This window comes from Streptopelia decaocto (genome assembly GCF_964273445.1).
Source record: "Streptopelia decaocto genome assembly, chromosome: 7".
Lineage (NCBI taxonomy): Eukaryota > Metazoa > Chordata > Aves > Columbiformes > Columbidae > Streptopelia > Streptopelia decaocto.
This window is the reverse complement of record NC_138661.1, coordinates 27,119,346-27,140,170: the sequence shown is the minus strand read 5'-3', so window position 1 is coordinate 27,140,170 and position 20,825 is coordinate 27,119,346. Positions and strand designations below refer to the sequence as shown.

The 20,825-nt window shown below is 41.3% G+C and overlaps 1 protein-coding gene across 8 annotated transcripts in view; it reads right to left on the bottom strand.

The window, feature by feature from the left end:
- The window catches only part of RALGAPA1 (Ral GTPase activating protein catalytic subunit alpha 1), a 141,060-nt gene extending 127,898 nt beyond the window's left edge, over positions 1-13,162 (bottom strand). For all 8 annotated transcript variants that reach the window (XM_082057748.1, XM_082057742.1, XM_082057745.1 and 5 more), the window contains exon 1: positions 12,815-13,162. In XM_082057748.1, the coding sequence (XP_081913874.1) occupies positions 12,815-12,920 (106 nt within the window). In that variant the 5' untranslated portion in view covers positions 12,921-13,162. The remainder of the gene's footprint in view (positions 1-12,814) is intronic.
- Positions 13,163-20,825: the final 7,663 nt, after the last annotated feature.

The following is a 20,825-nucleotide window of genomic DNA, read 5'->3' as shown; positions in this document are numbered from 1 at the left end:
TCCATCAGGACTAGCATTGTACAGATTAATGTTGCTTTGTTAATTTAATAGAAATAAAGCTAATGATGCTGCCCACACTCTACAACAGAAAGACCATCGCTGCCCCCAACTGTAATTACAAGACATAGCTAAGAAAGTGGGAGCAGGATGATAAGTGAGGACCACCTCTGCTCTGCAGAGAAACTGGGAAGAAGCAAACAGAAGCACTGAATTCCCACTGTTGCCTCCTTGCTCCCTCCAAGCTCCAACATGTACCTTCCTTTCCCAGTCCCTCATACTCCTCAGATTACGTGGTCTCTGGAGGTCAGAAGTTGGGACCTCAGGGGTACCCCGAGATAGGAACATCATTGTGAGTGTAGGGGGATGTGCTTTGTTGTGTACCCCAGGAAGGCTTCCAGATTTTCTGTACACAACCCTCTAGATGGTTGTGGCAGGATGCAAACCCCCCTCTCTCCCCCTCCCTCCTTCAGTATGGAAGGAGTAGGCACATCTCCCTCCTCTCTGCTGTTTGAGGCTAACAGCTTCTTTTGTTTGGCCCCAGAGCACCCTGGCCAGGGCCATCAGGAGAAGGGAGTGCCGAGGCGCCACTGAGCCGCTGGGCACCTGCGGCCAGTGTGGGGGATGTTTGGAGGCTTCAGGGGCACCCCACAGCCAGTGTGTGGGTGCAGAGAACCTTCTGGAATGCCTACAGTCAGATCTGATCAGCCTATAAAAAAAACGGGATTCTCATCGAGACTCCGCCCATTGTTGCGGGTCTCTCGGAGCACGAGCAAGATGCTGCCGCCGAGAGCCCCTCCCCGGGATGGAGACTCCGCTTGCCTTGACACCACGGGTGTGAGTAAAATTATTTCCTCGTAGGATTGCGAGTATATTTATATTTTCCATGCAAATATGCACGTGTAACTTTCCGTGCTCAATATGAGCACGTGTGTAAATTAATCCTCCCATAATCGCGGGTGTATTTTCCTCCTGTGCTTCCACATAAGCACGTGTAACTTTCCGTGCACATTTGCACGCATACTTTCCGTGCTTAATACAAGCACGTGTATAAATTATTTCCTCGCACAATCGCGAGTGTATTTTCCTCCCGTGCTTCCACATAAGCACCTGCAATATTCCGTGCACATTTGCACGTGTAAGTAAATTAACCCTTGCAGGATTGCGAGTGTATTATAAATTTACCCTTGCAGAATCGCGAGTGTACTAACTTTCCGTACTCACTACGAGTATGTGTATCTTTTTAAAAATAATCCCGCACCATGTTCAGGCAAGTGTGTACTTTTCCCAGACTGAGAGACGGCTCCAGCATTGTTTGTGTGAAGCCATGTGCATGCACTCTGTGGACCGCCTGTTGTATTAGTTGCTGCCCCTTAATAATTTTCCTCAACTGATAGCCGAACCTGTATTTAAGTCACTTTTGGAGTGCTAAAGCCCTGTTTCTCACCAGTTTAATAGAAGCTGTTTTGGACCCTGTTGTCCCTTAAACTAACCTCGGGGTGCCTCCGTGACAATGGTTTATGCAAATTTTCCGTTAAAGAAATACATTATGATTTATCTAGATTAATTTTAAATTTATTGTTTTAAACAATCAATTCTTTGAAGCCTTAGCACATGCTGAACCAAAAGAAGCTCCCTGTCTTGTTACTTAATTACAAAAGAGTAGAGAACCTACATGGACAGAACAATACTACAGAAGCACAGAGGAACAGGGAGACAGTATTTTAAAAGGCAAAACTCTCACCTTTCAGAATACTGATGAGAAACAAACTAACAAAAAAAAAAAACCCAAAACTGAGGCAAACAGAACTTCTATACCCTTCACCAGCTCTATACACTGAGGCACCATCTTCCACCAAAGATATTTCTTTTATAAGTCCCCTTCTAATTCTTTATTGGATCATAGTTTTTTAACCCTTTCTAGAATGACATCAATCTTGATCATCTACAATTGCTATAGTAAAAAGCAAAGAAAAGATCAATTGAAAGGATGGCCAAAAGCACAGCATGGTTTTCAATGCTATTATGTAGCTCTGGAAGACTGCCAGTTTTTGCACAAATCTTGCTATAAAAGTTTCCAATACATGTTCATTTTTTGCAGTTATCACAAAATTCTGCCATCTTGCATAATCAGTACAGTGAAGCCAGAGTGCTCTTGGAGAAGACAGTGCTGTATTAACAGCTAAGATAATTCTTCAAGCAAGGCAGCCTAGCCAGCAATAAACTTTGTGGTCCAGAGTGGCAAGTGTGTGCCTGACCACCTACAGAACTACCCAATCTCCAGTTTTGCAGAAACTGCTTCACCACTTACATACCAGCAGCTGAACTGCTGGAGTCCAGAGTATGACATATTAAAGTACGGACAACAAAAAAAACAATTACACTTTAAACAAACTAGACCACGATTTTCAGACAGTCAGGGCAAGCGCACAAGCAACAGAGCTATAACTAAAGCACAGGCACAACCATCATATCCACTTCCACACATGGGGCAGAACCCTAAGTGAGATCTAGACTACGGACATGAAAACAGACCAGGAAACAAATCAAAGGGGTTTGAGATAGGAGGATTAAACAAAGGAAGAAAGCACGGATTGAGACTTTCGGGAGAAAGGAAGGTGGCAGAAGATTACCTTTTAGTCCATATATTTAACTGCTATTTGGGAATTGAACATAGAAAGCAACGGAACAGTTCACTTGATGTGAAGGAGCAAAAAACGCTAGTTTCAAATACTACAGGGATCAGAAGCAGTTAAACAGTGTCTCTGCCAATCAACTCAGAGGAACACTGCATTTTTGCAGGGACAGTAAATGTTTTGTTTCCTGAAATAGGTCCTCCTTTCCCCAGCCACAGGTCAACTCTGAAGCAGACAAAGAATTTAAAAAAAAAAAAAAAAAATAAAGCAAACCCCCCTCAAAATCCCAAATGTATTCTTTAAAGACTCAATCTTAACACAACAGTCCGTAATTTTTGAAGACACTACTCCTAGATCCTTTAGGTGACAATCTAAAGGCTTGCCTACATCACCAGCTGGACACTGATTCTCATTTTTCCACATAATTACTGTATGACACTTGCATATACCTGGTGCTGTGGTAAGAGGTCCTGCCATTATCAAGTTCTGTTTGGGGGGAAGATTTCAGAAGATGGTCCTTTTTTGTTGTTTTCGTTATCATTATTATTATTATTATCATATTTATTTTGTATTTATTTTTTAAGAACACTGTGGTGCAGATCACCTCAGGACTCAGAGGAGAATTGGTAGACCTGTATTGCCACCATTAACAGCCAATTAACACTAAGAGCCTACCTTCAGAATACAAATATAGCTTGGAAGTGCAGGATGAAAGTAAAAAATTCCTTGGCTTTGCAACTTTTCTAGCAAATGCATTTCACACTGATTTCTTCCTAAGATCACACTTGACAGCACAATCAAAAGCAAGTTTTTGGAATTCAAACCAAGCAGTTAACAACACCCAAATACTTGCAACAAATTCTCTCTTAAGATGGAAGAAAATAAAAATACAACACCTTATTTAATGGGAGTTTTGTCCTGGCATTACATTAAAATAATTACTTTTTTAAAACACCCACAAGCTATTTCTGTTAATGTTGAAAAACAGCTTTGCTTCTAAAGCAGGGAAAGCACATGTGCCTATCTGATCGGTTTGCCACCCAGAAGGAGTCGGGGGAAGTAGATACAGCATGGCCATAATAATGTAGACCTTAGAAGAGTTTGATCTGGAAATCATCTAGTCTGGCCACCTGCCTACACCATTCCATGTCACAGCTACCTCCATGCTGAACACAATCCACATGACTAATACAAGCATGGAGAGATTATTGCTCTCCTTGATTACTTTAACATCAAAACTTCCACGTATATGCTGCTGTTATGGCTTTCTTCATTAATTAAGGATCTGATTTCCCACACCCCCCCAATGAAAACATCTCTAAAACGTTCCGTTCACTTTTATCTTTGTAATCAACTAAAGATACACTCTTCAGCTCTCTCATCTTAAGCCATTTTCTCCACACAAGGTCATTCTCTATCCTCTATGCTCTCTCGAAGTAGCATGAATGCTTCACAGAGAGGTAAAAATCATTTCCTCTACAAGGAGCATCTGCATGTGCTTTGCACACAACCTTGAACTGAGAATTTGCAGGGAGTTGCTTGTTTGCTTTGGCTATTTAATCTTTTCTGCCTTTTTAAGTAGGGAGACATAGCCTTGTTGTTACATGAAGTGGGATTACACAGAAACAGGCTTTCCCCCCCTAACTTACAGTGCATTTATTTACTTATTTTTAAACAAAAGAACTTTGTATTCTCCTACCAAGGATTCATGTAACTAACACAAACTAATGTATTCCTTGTGCTCTTGGTACTTATGCCCAGACTGGGAGGAGGGAGGGACTCAGAAATAGATCTGGCACCATATAAATGTTAAGAGTTTCTCAGAATGGGAAAGGGAAAAATGGGACATTACTGTATTCCACCAACGCAAAAACTAAAGCTTCTACTGTACAAAGTATGGTTCCAGTAAACTAAAATCCAGATTTCCAGCATTATTTATGGAAGCTGTTTGTCAAGAAAATGCAGTTCTCTTCATGTATCACATGGGCAAGAAACGTGGATTATTGACTACTGATTTTTCATTTATAATTTTCTGTAGCTTAAAAATTAACTCTGGGTGTTCAGTGGTGGGTTTTTATGTGTTCAGGGTTTTTTTTGTTTCATTTGTTTTGAAAAAGTTTCACTTAAGCACAAAGAGACATTATACCGCTTCTCTGTCCTTTTCTTCCTCCCGTAAGACTTTTCTAAAAATAGCTTTAGTTTTTAATAGGTTCAGCATTAAGAAGGTAAATTACCTTTTTTGATTTAACTTTTAGAAGTTGTATTCAGCTTACAGATTTCTGTTCTATTTTGATGCATGAAACAGAGAACTGAACTAAAAATGGAAGACTATTACAGTTATCAGAGCTATTTGTATGACCCTCATTACAAGAGCATTCAAATACCAGAGCAACTGGAATTCATATTTCCATTCAACCCACTGAAATGTTGAAGTTCTTACTATTCCCCTCCTTATAGACTGGAGCTGCGGCAAAGAAAAACAATCAAACAAACAACAAAAAATCACACCAATCAAACAAAAAAAACCCTCTACCTCTCCTACCAACTTCTGTGCTTACATGTGACTGTACTTTTAGGAACTTAATTTCCTATATTTTCAACTGGCCAATCCTTTTCTTACAAACTTATTTTCATCTATGTTCAAAAGGCCAACTCTTTTGAAGGTTAATTGTTCAAAAGCTTCTGGAAGGTTACAGTCTTTCCAAGTATCTTAGTAATATGTTCAAAACTTAAGTGCCCACAGTGACCATTTTAGGAAGGGAAAATTCTAGGCCAAAATTTTCTTGCAGAAAATTTGTTCTGCTTACAGAACTCTGCCTAAGAGTAAACCCATTTGCTCCAAAGCTTTTATTATGGTTTATTTACCAGCACATCCCTTCTTAACCAGGAATAATTTGCATGCACAAAAGTGTTTCAATAAAAATGTAACCCTTCAGTACTTCACATTGGAAGGAGGATACTATTAGAACTGCATATCATACTTAGAATTACAGTGCTACAGTGCCACCTCAAAGAGCTTAAAAATTACTTTGTCAGATGTAAAACATGAACCAGAAAAAGCACCACAGGTTTTTTACTGTATATTTAAACTTGTAAGGGATCACCTAAGCCAGATTCTGCAAAGCTCACAAGTTTACACATAAAACACCCCTATCATCTGTAGGACGAGGATCTTAGTGGGCTTTAATGTATTATATACAGTTTGTCATCCCTGTTTATTTTGTTTTCTACATATTACCCTATAAATTATCATAAACAAATCCACAACATCTGTTACATATTTATAAATGAGTTGATTTAGCATGGGAAATGCATCTGTACCGTTTAGGTGATTGCCTGCTGGATGAAAATAAAATATTATAAAGCATCTAAACTTGTACTTTCTGCACAGGACAGAACTTTAAAAGTAAATTATCAAAATACTGAACTTAAAACTAGAACACCCAGAACAGAACACCTAGAACCCCCAGACAGATCTTAGATATATATTAACTTTTCTGAAGAGAACATTAACATTCACCAGTTGACACAAAGCATCGCAGAAATTTACCATAGCATTTAACAGAACAGTTCACATCATTACAGATCAAGTTGTGGTTACTTTCACATTTGATTTTAAGTGTTTCTGAATAGTATGTTTATACATAAAATTGTTACAGCACATAGTATAAAAAAAACCAAAACAAAACACCAAACCACAAAACATTATCCTGTCGCATTCTGAGACTTACTGGCTTTTAAGTCACTTTCCCTCATCCTCACCCAAAAATAAAATACCAGTGACAACTGCAGCAAACAATGGCCTGGAAGACAGCCAGACTTCTAGTTCCATTTCTGTGAAGCAGGGGCCCGCTATAGAGTCAAATGTTCAGTACCCATTCTCACAACAAACTGGTGCCATTAGAAAGCCAGAGGTTTCTAAACGTCCTCAGTTTCAGTTAACATACAATCAAAATGGCCAACAGAACTTACTCATTCTTAATTCTCCAAGCTGAAAAATGCAATGGCTGCTTTAAAGCAAAACAGCACAGAGATTCAGTTATATACGGACAACCTCTCCAATAGTAAAGTATGTAGTTTAGAAAGGTCAAGTGGAAAACCTCCACAACCAACTGGTGGCTCTGGCATAGTTAACAGACCGTCGAAATGAAACAGACTCGATAACAAACCACCAGCGTTTCAAAGAGTGAGCTACAAATGCAAATCTATTAAACAAGGGCTTCACATTAGCCCTTACTGTTTCAGATCACTAACAGCTATTTAACAAAAGCAATTCATTTTTTTAAAAAAGGTAATTTTGTCAAAGAAAATATTCTTGAGGTTTTTGGTACTGAAAAAAAGAAACACACTTCAAGAAATCTTTTAATGGACTTCTATTTCACATCAGACAAGCCTAAACTCCTGATCACCAACATCTTTTACACACAAATACACAAAGGAAAAAACCAAAACCAAAACCAACCCACAACACTAATGAACAAGTAGGTTAACAGCATCAATGAACATCTTCTACACATAAACTGCTGGAAATTTCAACTCAGGTGCTCTATGGGAATGAGCCAAAGCAGCTGACAGCTCTTCAAGCTAGTTCTTCCAGGTTGCTTGCAGACTCTAGAAGAGCTACACTAATAAACTTTTAAGAAATGCTTCCATAACAACTCATGCATGTTCCAGAACTTAAGATTTTATTTAAGCAACTTCAAACACTTTGTAGTAATGTATTTATTTTCATTCCAAACTGCCACAAGCTGAACCCACGCAGACTTTTCCTTTGCAGGGCAGGGGCCAGAGCTGCCCCCCTGTGCAGCCAGGGGCTCAATGCGAGCCCAGACCCTGCCCAGCCCACAGCACCGGCCACTGCTGCCCTCTGCACCTCCTGCGTCACCTCAGCCAAAATCCTGAAGCAAAGCAATTCTTCCCCCTTTCCTCCTGCCCAAAACAGAAGGTATTCAGGGTTAAGTCTAGACTGACAGAACATCAAGTCTAACTGCTTAAACTGCACTCAACCCGCAGCCAAATCCATGACTTACAGCAGTGACACATCCTCTGCAGTTAGAATCACCAGGAAAGGAAAAAAAAAAAGAATCTACAACTCCTGCCAAAAATAATACAGCTTTGCACATCCACAGAAACTTCTGGAACAGTTATCTCCAAAGAAAATTCCAGGCAGCTAGTTTTGCTGTAGCTTCTCACTCGCCTCCCACTTTAGCAACCATAAGATGTTTTTCATTTATTATCGTATATAAGTGATATTATGATGAGTGATGTTGACAATGTGCAACACCAATGAATACCATCCAGCTGAAGCATTAGGGCTTACTGCCAGTCAAACAGACTTCTTAAATTAAAATCCCTTTAGACAAATGCAATCTCTGTTTAAGTATATTGTTTATTATGAAACAATATATCAGAATGGATGGCCAATGCAGACCCTTTCATTCTGTCCAGTACAGCTTCACTTTTCAGCAATTGCTTACATGAGATGTCGAGCACTAACCAACCACCAAGAATAACAAAATAATAAAAAAATGACTCTACACTTCAAATGCTCTGTTCTCTTGAGTACTGCATTTTACAAGCATTCCCTCCATGGTTCCAGAGATATAAGCAGTGTACTTTTAAGATAACAGATGCAAATAAAATAATTCATAAGAAGCAATACATTCCTTTTCCCTTTACTCTGGACTAACAGATTACAGGCTTGTAAACTCCTGCTCCACAAAAAAAAATGAAGAGGAGGGAAAAAAATAAAGGAAAAAAAAAATCTTAAGAATTCAGCCCTAAAAGTAGATCTTAAACCAAGTATATTTATTTTACTTCCTTGCACATAGCAACATTACACAGAAATCACCAAATATTTATAGGCTTTAGCTTTTTTTTAAATATGTATATTTTAAAATTCTGATTGACACTACAAATGCAACATGTAGTAACAACATTATTTGATATCAAAACTAGAATAAAACAAGTAGTTAAAATTGTTATGGTATGATGCTATGAAAGGGTCACATCTAGCTGCCTTAACTAATTATAGAGTTCTCAAAGCATTGTTATAACAAAAGGCCAAATCAAGCATGGCCTTTCCAGCATACAGAAACAAGTAAGAAGAACAGTTTGATTAAAAAAAAATAAATCATATACAGACCAAGATAGTATTAGGGAACTGTATGAGACTTAAACGTCCTTCTCAGAAGCAAGGACCAAAAAAAAAAAAAGTGCAGGGTGGGGCAAGGAGGAGGAAACAGCTCCCTACAGGAAGAAACTGATACACCTCAAAAGAACCAGATCTCTTGAAGCAGATAGTTCCAGCTGTTTCAAGAAGAATCCTGCAGCAGGAAACAATGAAAAGCAATTACCTTCACTCACAGACTGGTATGTCCCAGGATATAGACTTCAAACTCTTTCCAAATTTTTCTTAGCATTACTTAGTAATAATATTTGTTACTGCTTGAAGGTCTCCTAAAATCTTTAATCTCTACTAAAAAACCCTTATGCCTGTGAGACGCATAAATCAGACACATATTACATTTGCTTTAACAAATAATTTAATCAATTCTGAATTAGTCACCTGAATTTCACTGAATTTTCCTTGGCGCCTGAATTGCGAAAAAAGGCTGAACAGATCTATATGGAAGCAACACAGAGAACCAGCCGGAGGCCAGACACTGGAGAGAACTGGCAGAGTGGTTATCTGCAAAAGAGTTTTAGTAAAAAAATACAAATGCATTTCCCCCTGTATGCCTATAACTGACAATTAGTCTAGTACTCAGGAGCTTCCCAAACCAAAAATCTGTTACTGTAACTTCAAATTTGATAGGTCTTAATAAACACTTTTTCCTAGTTTATTTTCATATATGTTTACATATTTTTCACTATCTGCTCCTAAAGAAAGGGATTACAAAGCTTTCAGTGTCTTTTCACATTACAGTTTTACTCTGATCTAAGTCATTCCCATCTCTAAATCTTCTACATGCTGACTATAGCAACAAGACTACTAAAGCTGCAATGATATTTGGTGTAATGGTATACCACTGTTCTACAAAGTCACAACATTTTCTACATTCCTTATGGAGTCAGACTAACTTGCATTTTTCACTATATTCAAACTGAGTTGTCACCAATGACAAAATAAATTTTCCTGAAGTGATACCACTCACTACATTCTAAGTTATTTTGTAAAAGGCACATAAATAATTCCATCTAATGCAGAATACTTTTAATCGTTAAAAACAAATGTCACTTGCCTGTGTGCTGTCCACTCACGTAGCTTCATAATAGGTTCACTGAAATTGTTCAGTCTCTTTTTTGTCTTTACTAACAACATTATACTATCTTAAAAAAAATTTAGATGATGCATGATCTGCACCATTGTCTTGTAGCATACAACGGTTAATCTTTGACTATAATTAAAATTTTTAGATTCCCTCTCTTTAGCTAATAGACAAGGAACAGTCTATAATTCAAAAGCACTCTGCCTCTTTTCATGACTATTCCATTATTCTAGCCTACAGGAGAACTGCTGCTTTGGATGCCTGGATAAAAAGAAGAGGAAAAATTAACTAGTACTCCCTTTTCTCCCCTCAAGTCCTAACCATGAATCCAAGGCCATGCTTCATTTTATTGTTGCTGAACCAAAGACTAAAAAGTACAGCAAAAAAAAAACCAAACCTGTGGTCCAATACACCTTGCAGGCCTACTGAAAAAAATTTAAGAACAAGAGAAAATTCTCTCTTTCTCCTGGATGTGAAATGGCAAAGAATTCTCTTCTGGACAGTCTTTTAGTCTCCAGTATGCACGGGTTAAGAGCAATAAACAAGACAAATCACTTTTCATTCATAAAGATGCTGAACAGAGCTGAACTGAGATTTCCTCCCTTCTCCCCTTGAAAAGTCTGTTGGCAATAGCTATCTTGGCTCCCCTGAACACGTGGAAACGTGCCAATTATTATGCTGGGGGAGCTGTCACTGAAGAAAAAAGATAAACAGGAAAATGCAGCACTACGCTGCTCAAGCTGCAGGATGGTGCCTGCATGCGAAGCCACCTCAGGTAGCAGTCTATCTTATGTGGGCACATCATTCTTTTAATGTGGCCCTGCAGGCCAGTCAACAAAACAATTGGAAAAGAATGGACATAGAGTTTATGCTCTGAAAGACAGTATATAAAGCACAGACATTTAAGGAATAAGACAAAGAGATTATCACAGCAGCAGCCAGACTTCAAATAATCTGCTGTATATATATATATATCACTACACTAGTAATATGTAGATAAATATCCTACTCCACGTGCCCCTCAAAAAGACTTCGGTTTTGTACCTCATGCATCTAAGAATATCTGCACAATGACAAAATCCTGTAGATGCATCCAGAACAGACAAGCTGAAGAGTACTGTTATACCTTTTCCTACTTTCACTGTCACACATAGTGTTCTCCCAGACTTGGAGAAAGGACATGTGGGAGCTGCGCTACAAGAGTTGAGACATACACATGTGCAGGGGGGAAAGTGGAATGACCATCCCATGAAAACATGCCCCAGCAGATTTAGTCTGTCCTCCAGCCAGTAAGCAGAAACCTTAGATTAGATAAGAACGTCTGCTTGACACAGAGTTCACGGCTTGTATCTTACAGAATGCATCCAAGTATTAACAAGGCTGAAGGAAAATCTTGTAAATAAAGCCAAGCAACAGAAATATAAAATCTAGAGCAGATCAGATCAAAATCCTATAGATTGTTTTGCAGATTAAAGCAAAACTAGAAATATTCAACATACTTTAGGCAGGAAACCTAAATTCAGAGGGGTACTTAGTTTCTTTATAATGCTTTTCACTCTTAAGTTTCAACTGATGAAGCAGCTAAAAATAAATATAAATCAACATAAAGCAAGCCACAACTGGCTCAGCATAGCTAGTTAAGAGTGGTAACATTTGGAGTGGGGCGAGAGATACACTTAACTACTGAAGTGTCTTGGGTAGTTTGCTACCCAACTATTCTTCATTTCAAAAGTCTAAACAATTATTATGTTGCAGAAAATAAGTAATGCAGCAGCAGATGCTGCCATATAGGAAGACCTGTTCCTTCAAACACAAATACAAAAGAAAAAAAGAGAACAATGGCCATTTTCATTTGAAAAGAAAAAATCCAGCTTTGGAGGCCAAGGACAAGGTACACACAGCCCCAGCCTGTGGGCAGAACTCAAAATAACCCATTCAGTGTTCTGCCTTAAATACAGAATGCAATTACCCTTGACCCAGCCCTGCAAATGTGTTGATAAACTGTCAGAAGCAACACACGGGTTTGCAGAACCAAAGGGCCCAAAAGACATTCCAGAGCAAACTGATTTTTTCAAGGACAGCTTGATGACAATGACTTAGATTTTTAGAAACACATGAAACTAACAGATATCTTGGAATGATAAACTATGTTTTGGTTTGGTTTTTTTCCCTACTGGTTTGGTTCTTTTTCCATTAGGCAATTATTCCACTTAATTCCAATTTCTATTTCACTGGTCAGGTTAAACAGCTGTTCACATGGAACTGCGGCAGTACTTAAGTGCTTATATGCCCTCCTCGACCAACTGGCAAACCAAAAGTGTTTTCAGACTAGCTGTATCAATGCTCATCTACATCTCCTCTGGTGAGCACTTACTGTTGTAACTCTTACCTTGAAAACATACACGAACAGAAGTGGTTACTGTAAGCACTTAGGGGAAATGGACGAGGGAGTCACAGGCACCACTAGCGCTCACCAGCCACTTCTATTCAAGCGTACCGACTTCACACCGGTTACATAGCTCTAGAGAATAATTCACGGGGGAAGCACACCAGCTTTTCGCCTCCATCCACAGTTGCCAAACGAATCCCACCGTCTAACGCGGTGCAAATGTAAGTGTTTCAGGACAACAGCGGGGAGCGAAGCGTCCCCCGCTGCGCCCGCCGGCTCCAGCGGCCCCCGGCTGAATCCCCGCCGGCCCCGAGGCCCTCCCTCCTGCCGCCGTGCCGGGGCGCGGAGGGGCCGAGCGGGGTCTATCTCCGGCGCAGAGCCCCGACCCCGCCTCCCGTCCCGGCGCCCAGCCGGTCCCGCCAAGTTCCAGGTCCTTCCCACGCCGGGACCCGGGCCGGCAGCCGCACGGACCCCGGGCCCTGGCCCCCGCTGACCCGCTCCCTCCCTCCCGGCCGCCTCACCGATGAGGACGCGCAGGTGCTTGAGGCGGGTGAGCGGGTCCTTGCGGGTGTCCAGCACCTTCTGCGTGGATTTCCGCACGTCCCCGTGCGGCTTCTTGGAGAACATCCCGCCGGGCCCGGCCCCGGCGCCGCGCTCCAGAGGCGGACAGCGGCCTCCGGATCCGCCCGCACCGGGGCCCCTACATAGCCAGCAGTGGCAACAACAGCAGCGCCACTACCTCCGCCTCCTGCCTCCGATGCGGCGGGGGTGGAGGGGCGCGGCGCGGAGCCAACTCCCCGCAGGCCCGGGAAGGGGGGCCGGGCCTAGACTCCCCCTTCCTTCTTCCCTCGTTCTCCTCCCGCTGCTTCACGACAGTCGTCAGGTGCGACCCCAGGCGTCCCTATGGCAACCGAGCGTGACGTCACGGCCGGCGCTCCCCAGCGCACCTCCGAGGCGGGGCGCGCGGACGGACGGACGGACGGGGCCGGTCCCTCCTTCCCGCCTCTCAGGCCTGGGAGGGGAGGGTGCTACCGGGGGCGCTGTGTGCGCCCGGGGCTTTCATGGGTGTCCCTGCCGGAGGACGGAGAGCAGGCATCGGCGCACGACAGTGATGGCCTCGCTGCAGCATCCTCTGCGCAACTCAGCACAGCAACTGGTGCTAGAAACTGCACTTCAGCTATTCATAAGTAAAATACAAAGTTACACCATTACACAGCTACTTCTGGCTATACTGAGACACTGAAGTGTAGTTAGGTGAGGGGGCAACCCCATGAGGAATAAGGAAATAAAATCCAGGTAGTGACTCCGAACCTTCAGGCTCAGCTGAGCAGCCGCAGCGCCCTGTCCCGCCGCTCCTCCCGCCGCACGGTTCCCAAAGCGCTGCGACTCCTCCATCCCCGCTGCTGCCCGGAGTCGCTTCTCACCGGCGCCGCTGCCCACGCCTTAGGCTGCAGCGCTGCCAGCACCACCGAACAAGCAGCCGCCGCTGCGCCCGGTGCGACAGTCTGGGGACCTCTGTCCCTCCTGCGCTCCCCGCGATGGTCACGTCGCGCCCACGCCGCTCCCACAGCAAAGCCCGAAACAGGCTCGAGAGGCCGCGTTTGGCCCTGTCCCAGGCACAACCTCACCAGAGGGGCCCGCAACAGCCAGGGAAAGGTAGGAGGTGCGATGCGAACTCTGCTGCTGAGGGCCGAAATAGTCATGCCAAAAAAGCCCAAAGCTTCTGCTAAAAGCCTGACATCGGTTTACAATAATGAAATCAATGAAATGGAGAATTATTGGACTTTTCAATAGATGTCTGCTGTTGTATCATTTCAGACTCAGGATTTTCAGTGTCTCTTTTCTTGGACATTTTTAAAAATCCAGTTCCCTAAGCTAAGAATCTGATTACAATAGCTGGAGTTCTTAATATGGACAATATTTAACTATTTGAGAGTTGTTATAAAATTGTAAGAGTTGTCAACATTTACATACCTATCACATAAATAACATAACTCGAGCATTTAATGCATAACCAATAACAGTTAATGTTATAAGCAAACTGGCAGTGGATTTAATCAGAAGGGTGTCAGTGAGGGAGTCAGTGTCACCTGCCTAGTACCTATGTGGTCTGCCCCAAAGCATCTCATATTCTACCACCTCTGTAAATTAGATTTGAAGATTAGCAATGTTAGGAAATAGCTAGTATTACAATATTTTTTATTATAACAGCATATTTTAGGTCTCGAAGATCTGACAATGATACATTGATTTATGTGCTTTGTTTTCTAAATTTTGTAAATTCTAAGCACACTTTTGTATTTTGACAATCTTTAAAAAAACATATTTTCTTTGGAGAATTTACTTGCTTTTCTGATAATTTTTAGGTCTTGTAACTCAAGACAGAGATTAAAACTAAATAGAGTAAGGCATCACCAAAATATTAAATGGCAGGAGGGAGCGGCGTTAACCGAGATAATAATGGCTTCTACAGAGAACCTCCTGGCACAGAGCACACCAGGCAGGAAGGGCACGTTCTGTGCACAGCGAAAGCCGTGATCTTGCAAAGGCTTGACTTTGAAGCATGTGACTTGTGCGCCTTTGATTATGCATGGAGGGCAAGGTTAGAAAATAGCAGGATTACTTAGGGAGCGGTTAGGTTCTGCTGCATTCCTGGCGGCTATTACTGTACCAAATTCTTTGCATTTCCACTTTAAAGAAATAACTTTTTGAATATTTTTGTCCAGATGTGAGGGGACGCCCCCCCCCACCCCCATAAGTAAGTTTAGCTGAACTTTTACAGGAGTAGTGTAGACAATTAAGTGCTGCAGAACTTTTCACCCTTCTTTTAAATCTCTCCACAGGGCCCCGTAAGGCGTTCAAACTAGTGGGGGCAACTGGGTCACATTCATACCATCAATTAACTTCTCACAATTCATCTAGAATTTATGATTTCCAAGGAATTCAGCTGTTGCCAAGTACTTCAAAAAACTTATGAGTATTTTTTGATATATCAAAGAGAGCACAAACCCTTTAGTTCCAGCCTGGTTCAGTCACATTTCAAATAGGTAGATTATGTTCTGGATTCTTGTATCCACACCCAGAAATCCAAGTTTCTGGAACTCCTGCTTGACTCATATTTACATCACAGTATGGTACATTATTAAAAGTAAGTTAAAATTACCCAGAATTTCACTAAGTATTTTCCTTCTTTCAGGGACCTAGCATGAGTCTTAAACCTGATCCCTCAGAGATGCATGTTTATATTCCAGTGAAGAGCTATTTGCCTGCATGGTCCTTCAAGAGAAAACAATAAATTAAAAAGAATTGTTTTAAAGTGTTACACTGCTTCTCATCTCTTTATATTTAGCTCAATAGTTTATCCCTTTGAGGCTTTTCTCTAAGTACTCGTATTTCAACTTCTCTATACTACCCTCCACCGTTCACTTCCGATGGGGGTTGTCTTGCTTTTGAGAAAGAAGCCTGTCTAAATTGCACCCTGGGCATCAGGATGGTGTGTTGCAATCCTCCCAGTATGCGGCTTCTCCTGTGCTACAGTACTCCTGTTTGGGAACCATCCTCAGTAACAAATTTTTAGTTAACTTAGTTGGAAGCTATTTAATTGGAGAAAAAGACTCCCAAACCTAGTTAAGTTTTGAATAGTCAAAACCAGGGTTTTTTACAGTTTAGCGCTCTTGAGTAACATTGATACTAGAGATGTGGGCCACAACCTAAGCAGCCAAATATCAGGAGCCTGTAAGTTACTTCTAATATGAAAAAAATGGAACAGCTAGATGTTCATTTGACAAAATCCTCTTCCTGCGCAAAAAAAGCATAAATTCCCATTTCATTTGCACAACCTCGTATCTCACAAATGAAATCTGGAATCTATACGCTTCTGTAGTTAAGGCAAAGAGCTTTTCGTGAGCTCATATTCTTCTGAGCAAACAATTCTTGCTTTATTGCTTTTTTTGTTAAGCAGTATATCACCATTAATACCTTTGCGTGAGCATCTGGTACAAAGTCAGAACACTACAATCTTTCCAAACACCAAAGATCACAAGCTTGAATAATTTTGTCCATGAGCTACAGAATTAATGAAGCCAGATTTCCTCTGAATTTGTAGTCTAGCCACTGAACGCCATGAGTCACCTCCTTCCACAACCATAAACCTTCCTTTGCTTAGTCCTCCCCTACCTATTGGAGATGCGCAAGAAGCCCAGCTGCAGTTAAGTCTTACCTATGTGTACACAGGTTGGCGAGCTGACTGCTGTTCCTTGGAAGGGTGAAAGCCGAGTTACATATTTCCCTCTGTGGGGCATTACTAGGGGTTCTTTGTTCCAGATACCATTTCACAAAACACACATAAACTTGGTGTCTTTAACACTTGTGCTCTCATGTACAATTAGATCTAATTTAGACAATGGATTTGAAAGTAGCAGGGAGAGTACAAGTGAAAAAAAATCCAAACTAAAACCAACCCAACAGTCATTATCCAAGCTTTGTTTTCTTAATATGCTGGGACTCTGTCAGCTATGCTCAAAAAACAGAAGGCATATATGGCCTATCATGATGAGAAACTTCCATACACTTGAAAGTTATTTTCAACCCACATAACCATTACTAGTTCCCATAGTGTTGTCAGAGAATTTAAACTTTTGCTGTGCAAAGTCACCTCCAGTTCTCAATGTCGGAGTTCTAATGTAAGCACTAACACTCATATCTGATATGAAAGAGGTTTTGAAATGTCAACACACTGATACAGCAGCAATTACAAAAACTTTTTTTCTAACTGAAAGTGCTCAAATATGCTCTCTTAACCGCTGACATATTTTTCTTCCCCAACTTATGAAATAGTTTTGCAACATTGACAAACCCACGAAAGAACTTCCAGAAGAGAAAAGCCATGCATGTCTGCCAACCTCTAGGAGAGAGCAATTTTTGCACAGATTATTTCCTTTTTATCAAAGGAAATATTTTGCCCCCAATCTCTCTCCTTATCTCACCTGCAGGAGTAAGCAGAGTCTTTTAGAAATAAGTCCTATCTCTTTGAGTTTATTTTGATTAGTAGTTCTAAGCTTACTTTACACCATTTGCAGCATATACCGGAATATCTTGCCTAGATAATACACAAGCTGAGGGAGGAAAGTGACGCAATAGTCTTCAAACATAGCTAGTAGCTAGCACACTATAACTGCTACTTTAACTTGCTGCTGACCTTGTCCTGCAGGGAAAATAGTCTTTTCAGTGTTCTTGTGACCCAGCTCCTAATATTATGCTTTGAAATTGAGGGTGAAGAGTCAGATTTAATTTGATAGAGCACCCAGTGTATCATTTCTCTGTGATACTGGATAAAAAATATTTCAAGGGACATAATTTGGTTTGCCAGAGTTCACAAACACCTGAGCACTACCACTTCTTTCATAACCCATGCTAGCGAGAGGCCCAAGAACTGACTAAAATGTTGCATGTATCTCCCACACAAATCTTTCTCATGATTTTTCTTTCATCGTTAATAACATACACTGATAGACCTCTTGATATCCTGTCCCCTTTGAAGGACCTTACCCCCACAATCAAACTTGTCTAAGACAAACTACATCTTTGGCCTGGGAGAAACTCTCAATGAGAAGATACTTCTGCTCATTAAAATGTAGTGCACTACGTTGCATCAAACACAGGAAAAGCTCTTTTGTCCCCGTTTCTCCTTGAAGGTTTCATCTATACCTGTACCCTACTGACTCACATTACATATCTTTGGCTTTTCTCCTTACAATCTTCTTGTCAGAAATATTCAGCTACTATGCAGTTACTCACGACAACAACAGCTGTCAATCAGGTCGATAATCAGAAAGCTAGTAACTGCTTTTCAGATTCTAGAGTGATACGTTTCCACTCACTGTCTTCATTAAACAAATTGCATATTAAATCACAGCTCTGCTTCCTAGCTTCTTCTGAATATGTCTGGTCTAGTAGCCACCATGCTTGTGCCAGGTTCCACTTTTCAGTGTGTTTCACAGATGTGGTTCAATAGCCAGATTCATGTTATTGTCTCATGTGTCCAGACAAAGTCCTAGGAAGCTGATGCATGTATTTCCAAGCTTCTCCTCTTCATGTGTGTGAGTTCTCATCTTCAATCATCCCTCCCTTTCCCAAAATGAGAAAGGAGATCTCACCATCTGTCAATATCTGCGCTGGCCAGCATTTTATTTATAATAATTGTTATCATGTCCAATTTTTTTCAGGACCAGCTTTCAACAAAATTGCCAGTTTTGAATTTTACAGTATTGCCAAGTGTCCTTGTTAATGATCTCTTTATAATTGTTCAAAAATAGCACATACCAGCTGTTAATCCTGACTTCCCCATTAAATACAGAGCTGAGCTGATGAGGATGATGGCAATTAGCTTTGTAGATACCTAATGCTTCCTTTCACTTATCTTAGTAAAATCATCAACCTACAGACTGGTCCGCCTGTAGGCGACTGGATTTCTAGTGTGTATGTACACACAGCAAGACACAAACCTATGCAAATCCTCTAGAAAGCCAACCAGAATGTCTTCTTTCCTCCATCCATCTTGGACACATCTGACCTTGACAGCTGATTAAGATAGGTGCTGCTACTTTATATGTTAAGGGTTTACAGGTGCTCTGATTAATTGTATTTCTGGGAACAAATTATAAGCTGCCAATAGCACTACGGCACCATATATAGCTACTGGAAATACCCTTTTCTCTTAGCTTTTTGGGGACTTCTTTAGACAAGTTAACTTCTTAACCAATATAGTTTGTTTCTGTTTTGTTTTGTTTTGTTTTTTCTCCTCAAGACCATAGATGTTTGTATTGCTTCAGCTGGTTAATCCCCTCCTTCTCCCAGCTACAAACAGAATTGAAACAGCATATAAAATCATGTGTTACTAAAAAAGATTTCTGGCTCAATTCCCTATCCTGGTTGCCGTTTTCCACTATGGGACGGCAACTTTGATTTCCTTATAGGGCATATTTTTAGGTCCCTTAAACCTAGTTGCAACTGTTTAGACAGGAAATTACAGGCAGGCCAAAGGTTTCCTGATTTCCTGCCATTCCTTTCACTGCAACAGTTGCCAGTAGTTTTTTTCTAGTCCAAATAATTTGATTTCTAGTCTTTTTATCTTGTTAGTCCAAAATGCAACACTTGAATTCAGGATTGTTAGACATTTCTTATTTCTGGTTTATTTTTTGTCAAACCCCAATGGATGTCTTAAGAGAAATTTCAGATTCAGTTTGTGAAATTCACAGGTTTTCTCTGAGGACATCTCTGACTCTTGCTTCAGGCTTTCTTCTAACTCCTTTCAGCCAGTTGAGTAGCAGACATCACTACTAACACTTTTGCCACATTAGCTCAAAGGAGTAAGAGCTTAAAAAACAGTTCCTTGGGCTTGTGGCAAGTGGAGGCAGGAGAAAAACATGTCTTTGGCAATGACAGCTGCCTGCAGCTGCGTGTCTAGGAAGGGGCTCGTTTTTGTGTCTGCTGCGGTTCTTTCTGAAGTCGTAGGTGTTTCCTATCATATACTTAAAATGACAAAAATTGCGGTGGGCCTGAAGAAAGCATGCTAGGTTCTGCTGGGTCCCCAGTTGGCTACAAAACCAGAGACAGCAGAAACAGAAGGGACGGAGTTTGCACCGTGAAGGATGGGAGGTGGTTAATTTTGTCTAATATTTCTTTGTGTTTCTGGAGAAGAGGTAGCACACATACATATGCTTCTCTTGGTGGAGAGACAGAAAAATCAGTTGCTTTTGATATGCAGAGATGTGGGAGAAAATAACTGACTAACGTACAGCGATGGTTGTCGTGGGCGAGGTGAGAAGCTATTGCCATGGAGGTAGAAGTCCGTGGGGAAACTCAGAAGTTATTAACTGTCTCACAATATAACCTCCATAATATTCCTCCAAATTGCGGAGAGTGACTAAATCTGGAACTCTCAATATGAAGAACTGCTACTGCCAGGCAAATACCACTTGAACTTCACTGTGTCAGCACATCACAGCACGGAGACACAGGGCTTCCCCATCGCTCCTTCAGCTGGCCCAGACATCAGAAGTGAGCCTGTGTGGTACAAGTGAGCTCACGTTTACCCCAGAGATCCTGCCCATGCTGAGCTGCAGGCCACAGCTGACTGTGCATTTCATGACTCTTGAGGAGCCCTGCCAGACTTTCCTGCGCATGCATATGTCCATAAGTGAAGCTAATCAGTCCCTGATGGCAAGGGAACGGTTGGGTCAGTTTGCTCTAGGAAGCACCATGTCTATTCAGTACGTCTTAAAAGGCACAAGTAATGGCAACTGGCAGACGAACAGACAAGTACTGACACTCAAAGCCAAAAAACCCACCCCAGCCCTGCACAAATTGCAGCACACCCGTTGATTCCCTTCTCATGTCTGCTTTCAGTGGTTGCTGTCAGCTTTAGGGGACCAAGTTAAGTCTGATTTAATGTGAAGTGTAGCACAGAACTCAAAAGTGAGGAAGAAAGAGGTTCTGGTGGGTAGGTTGCTATTCATGGGGACCTCAGTGCCC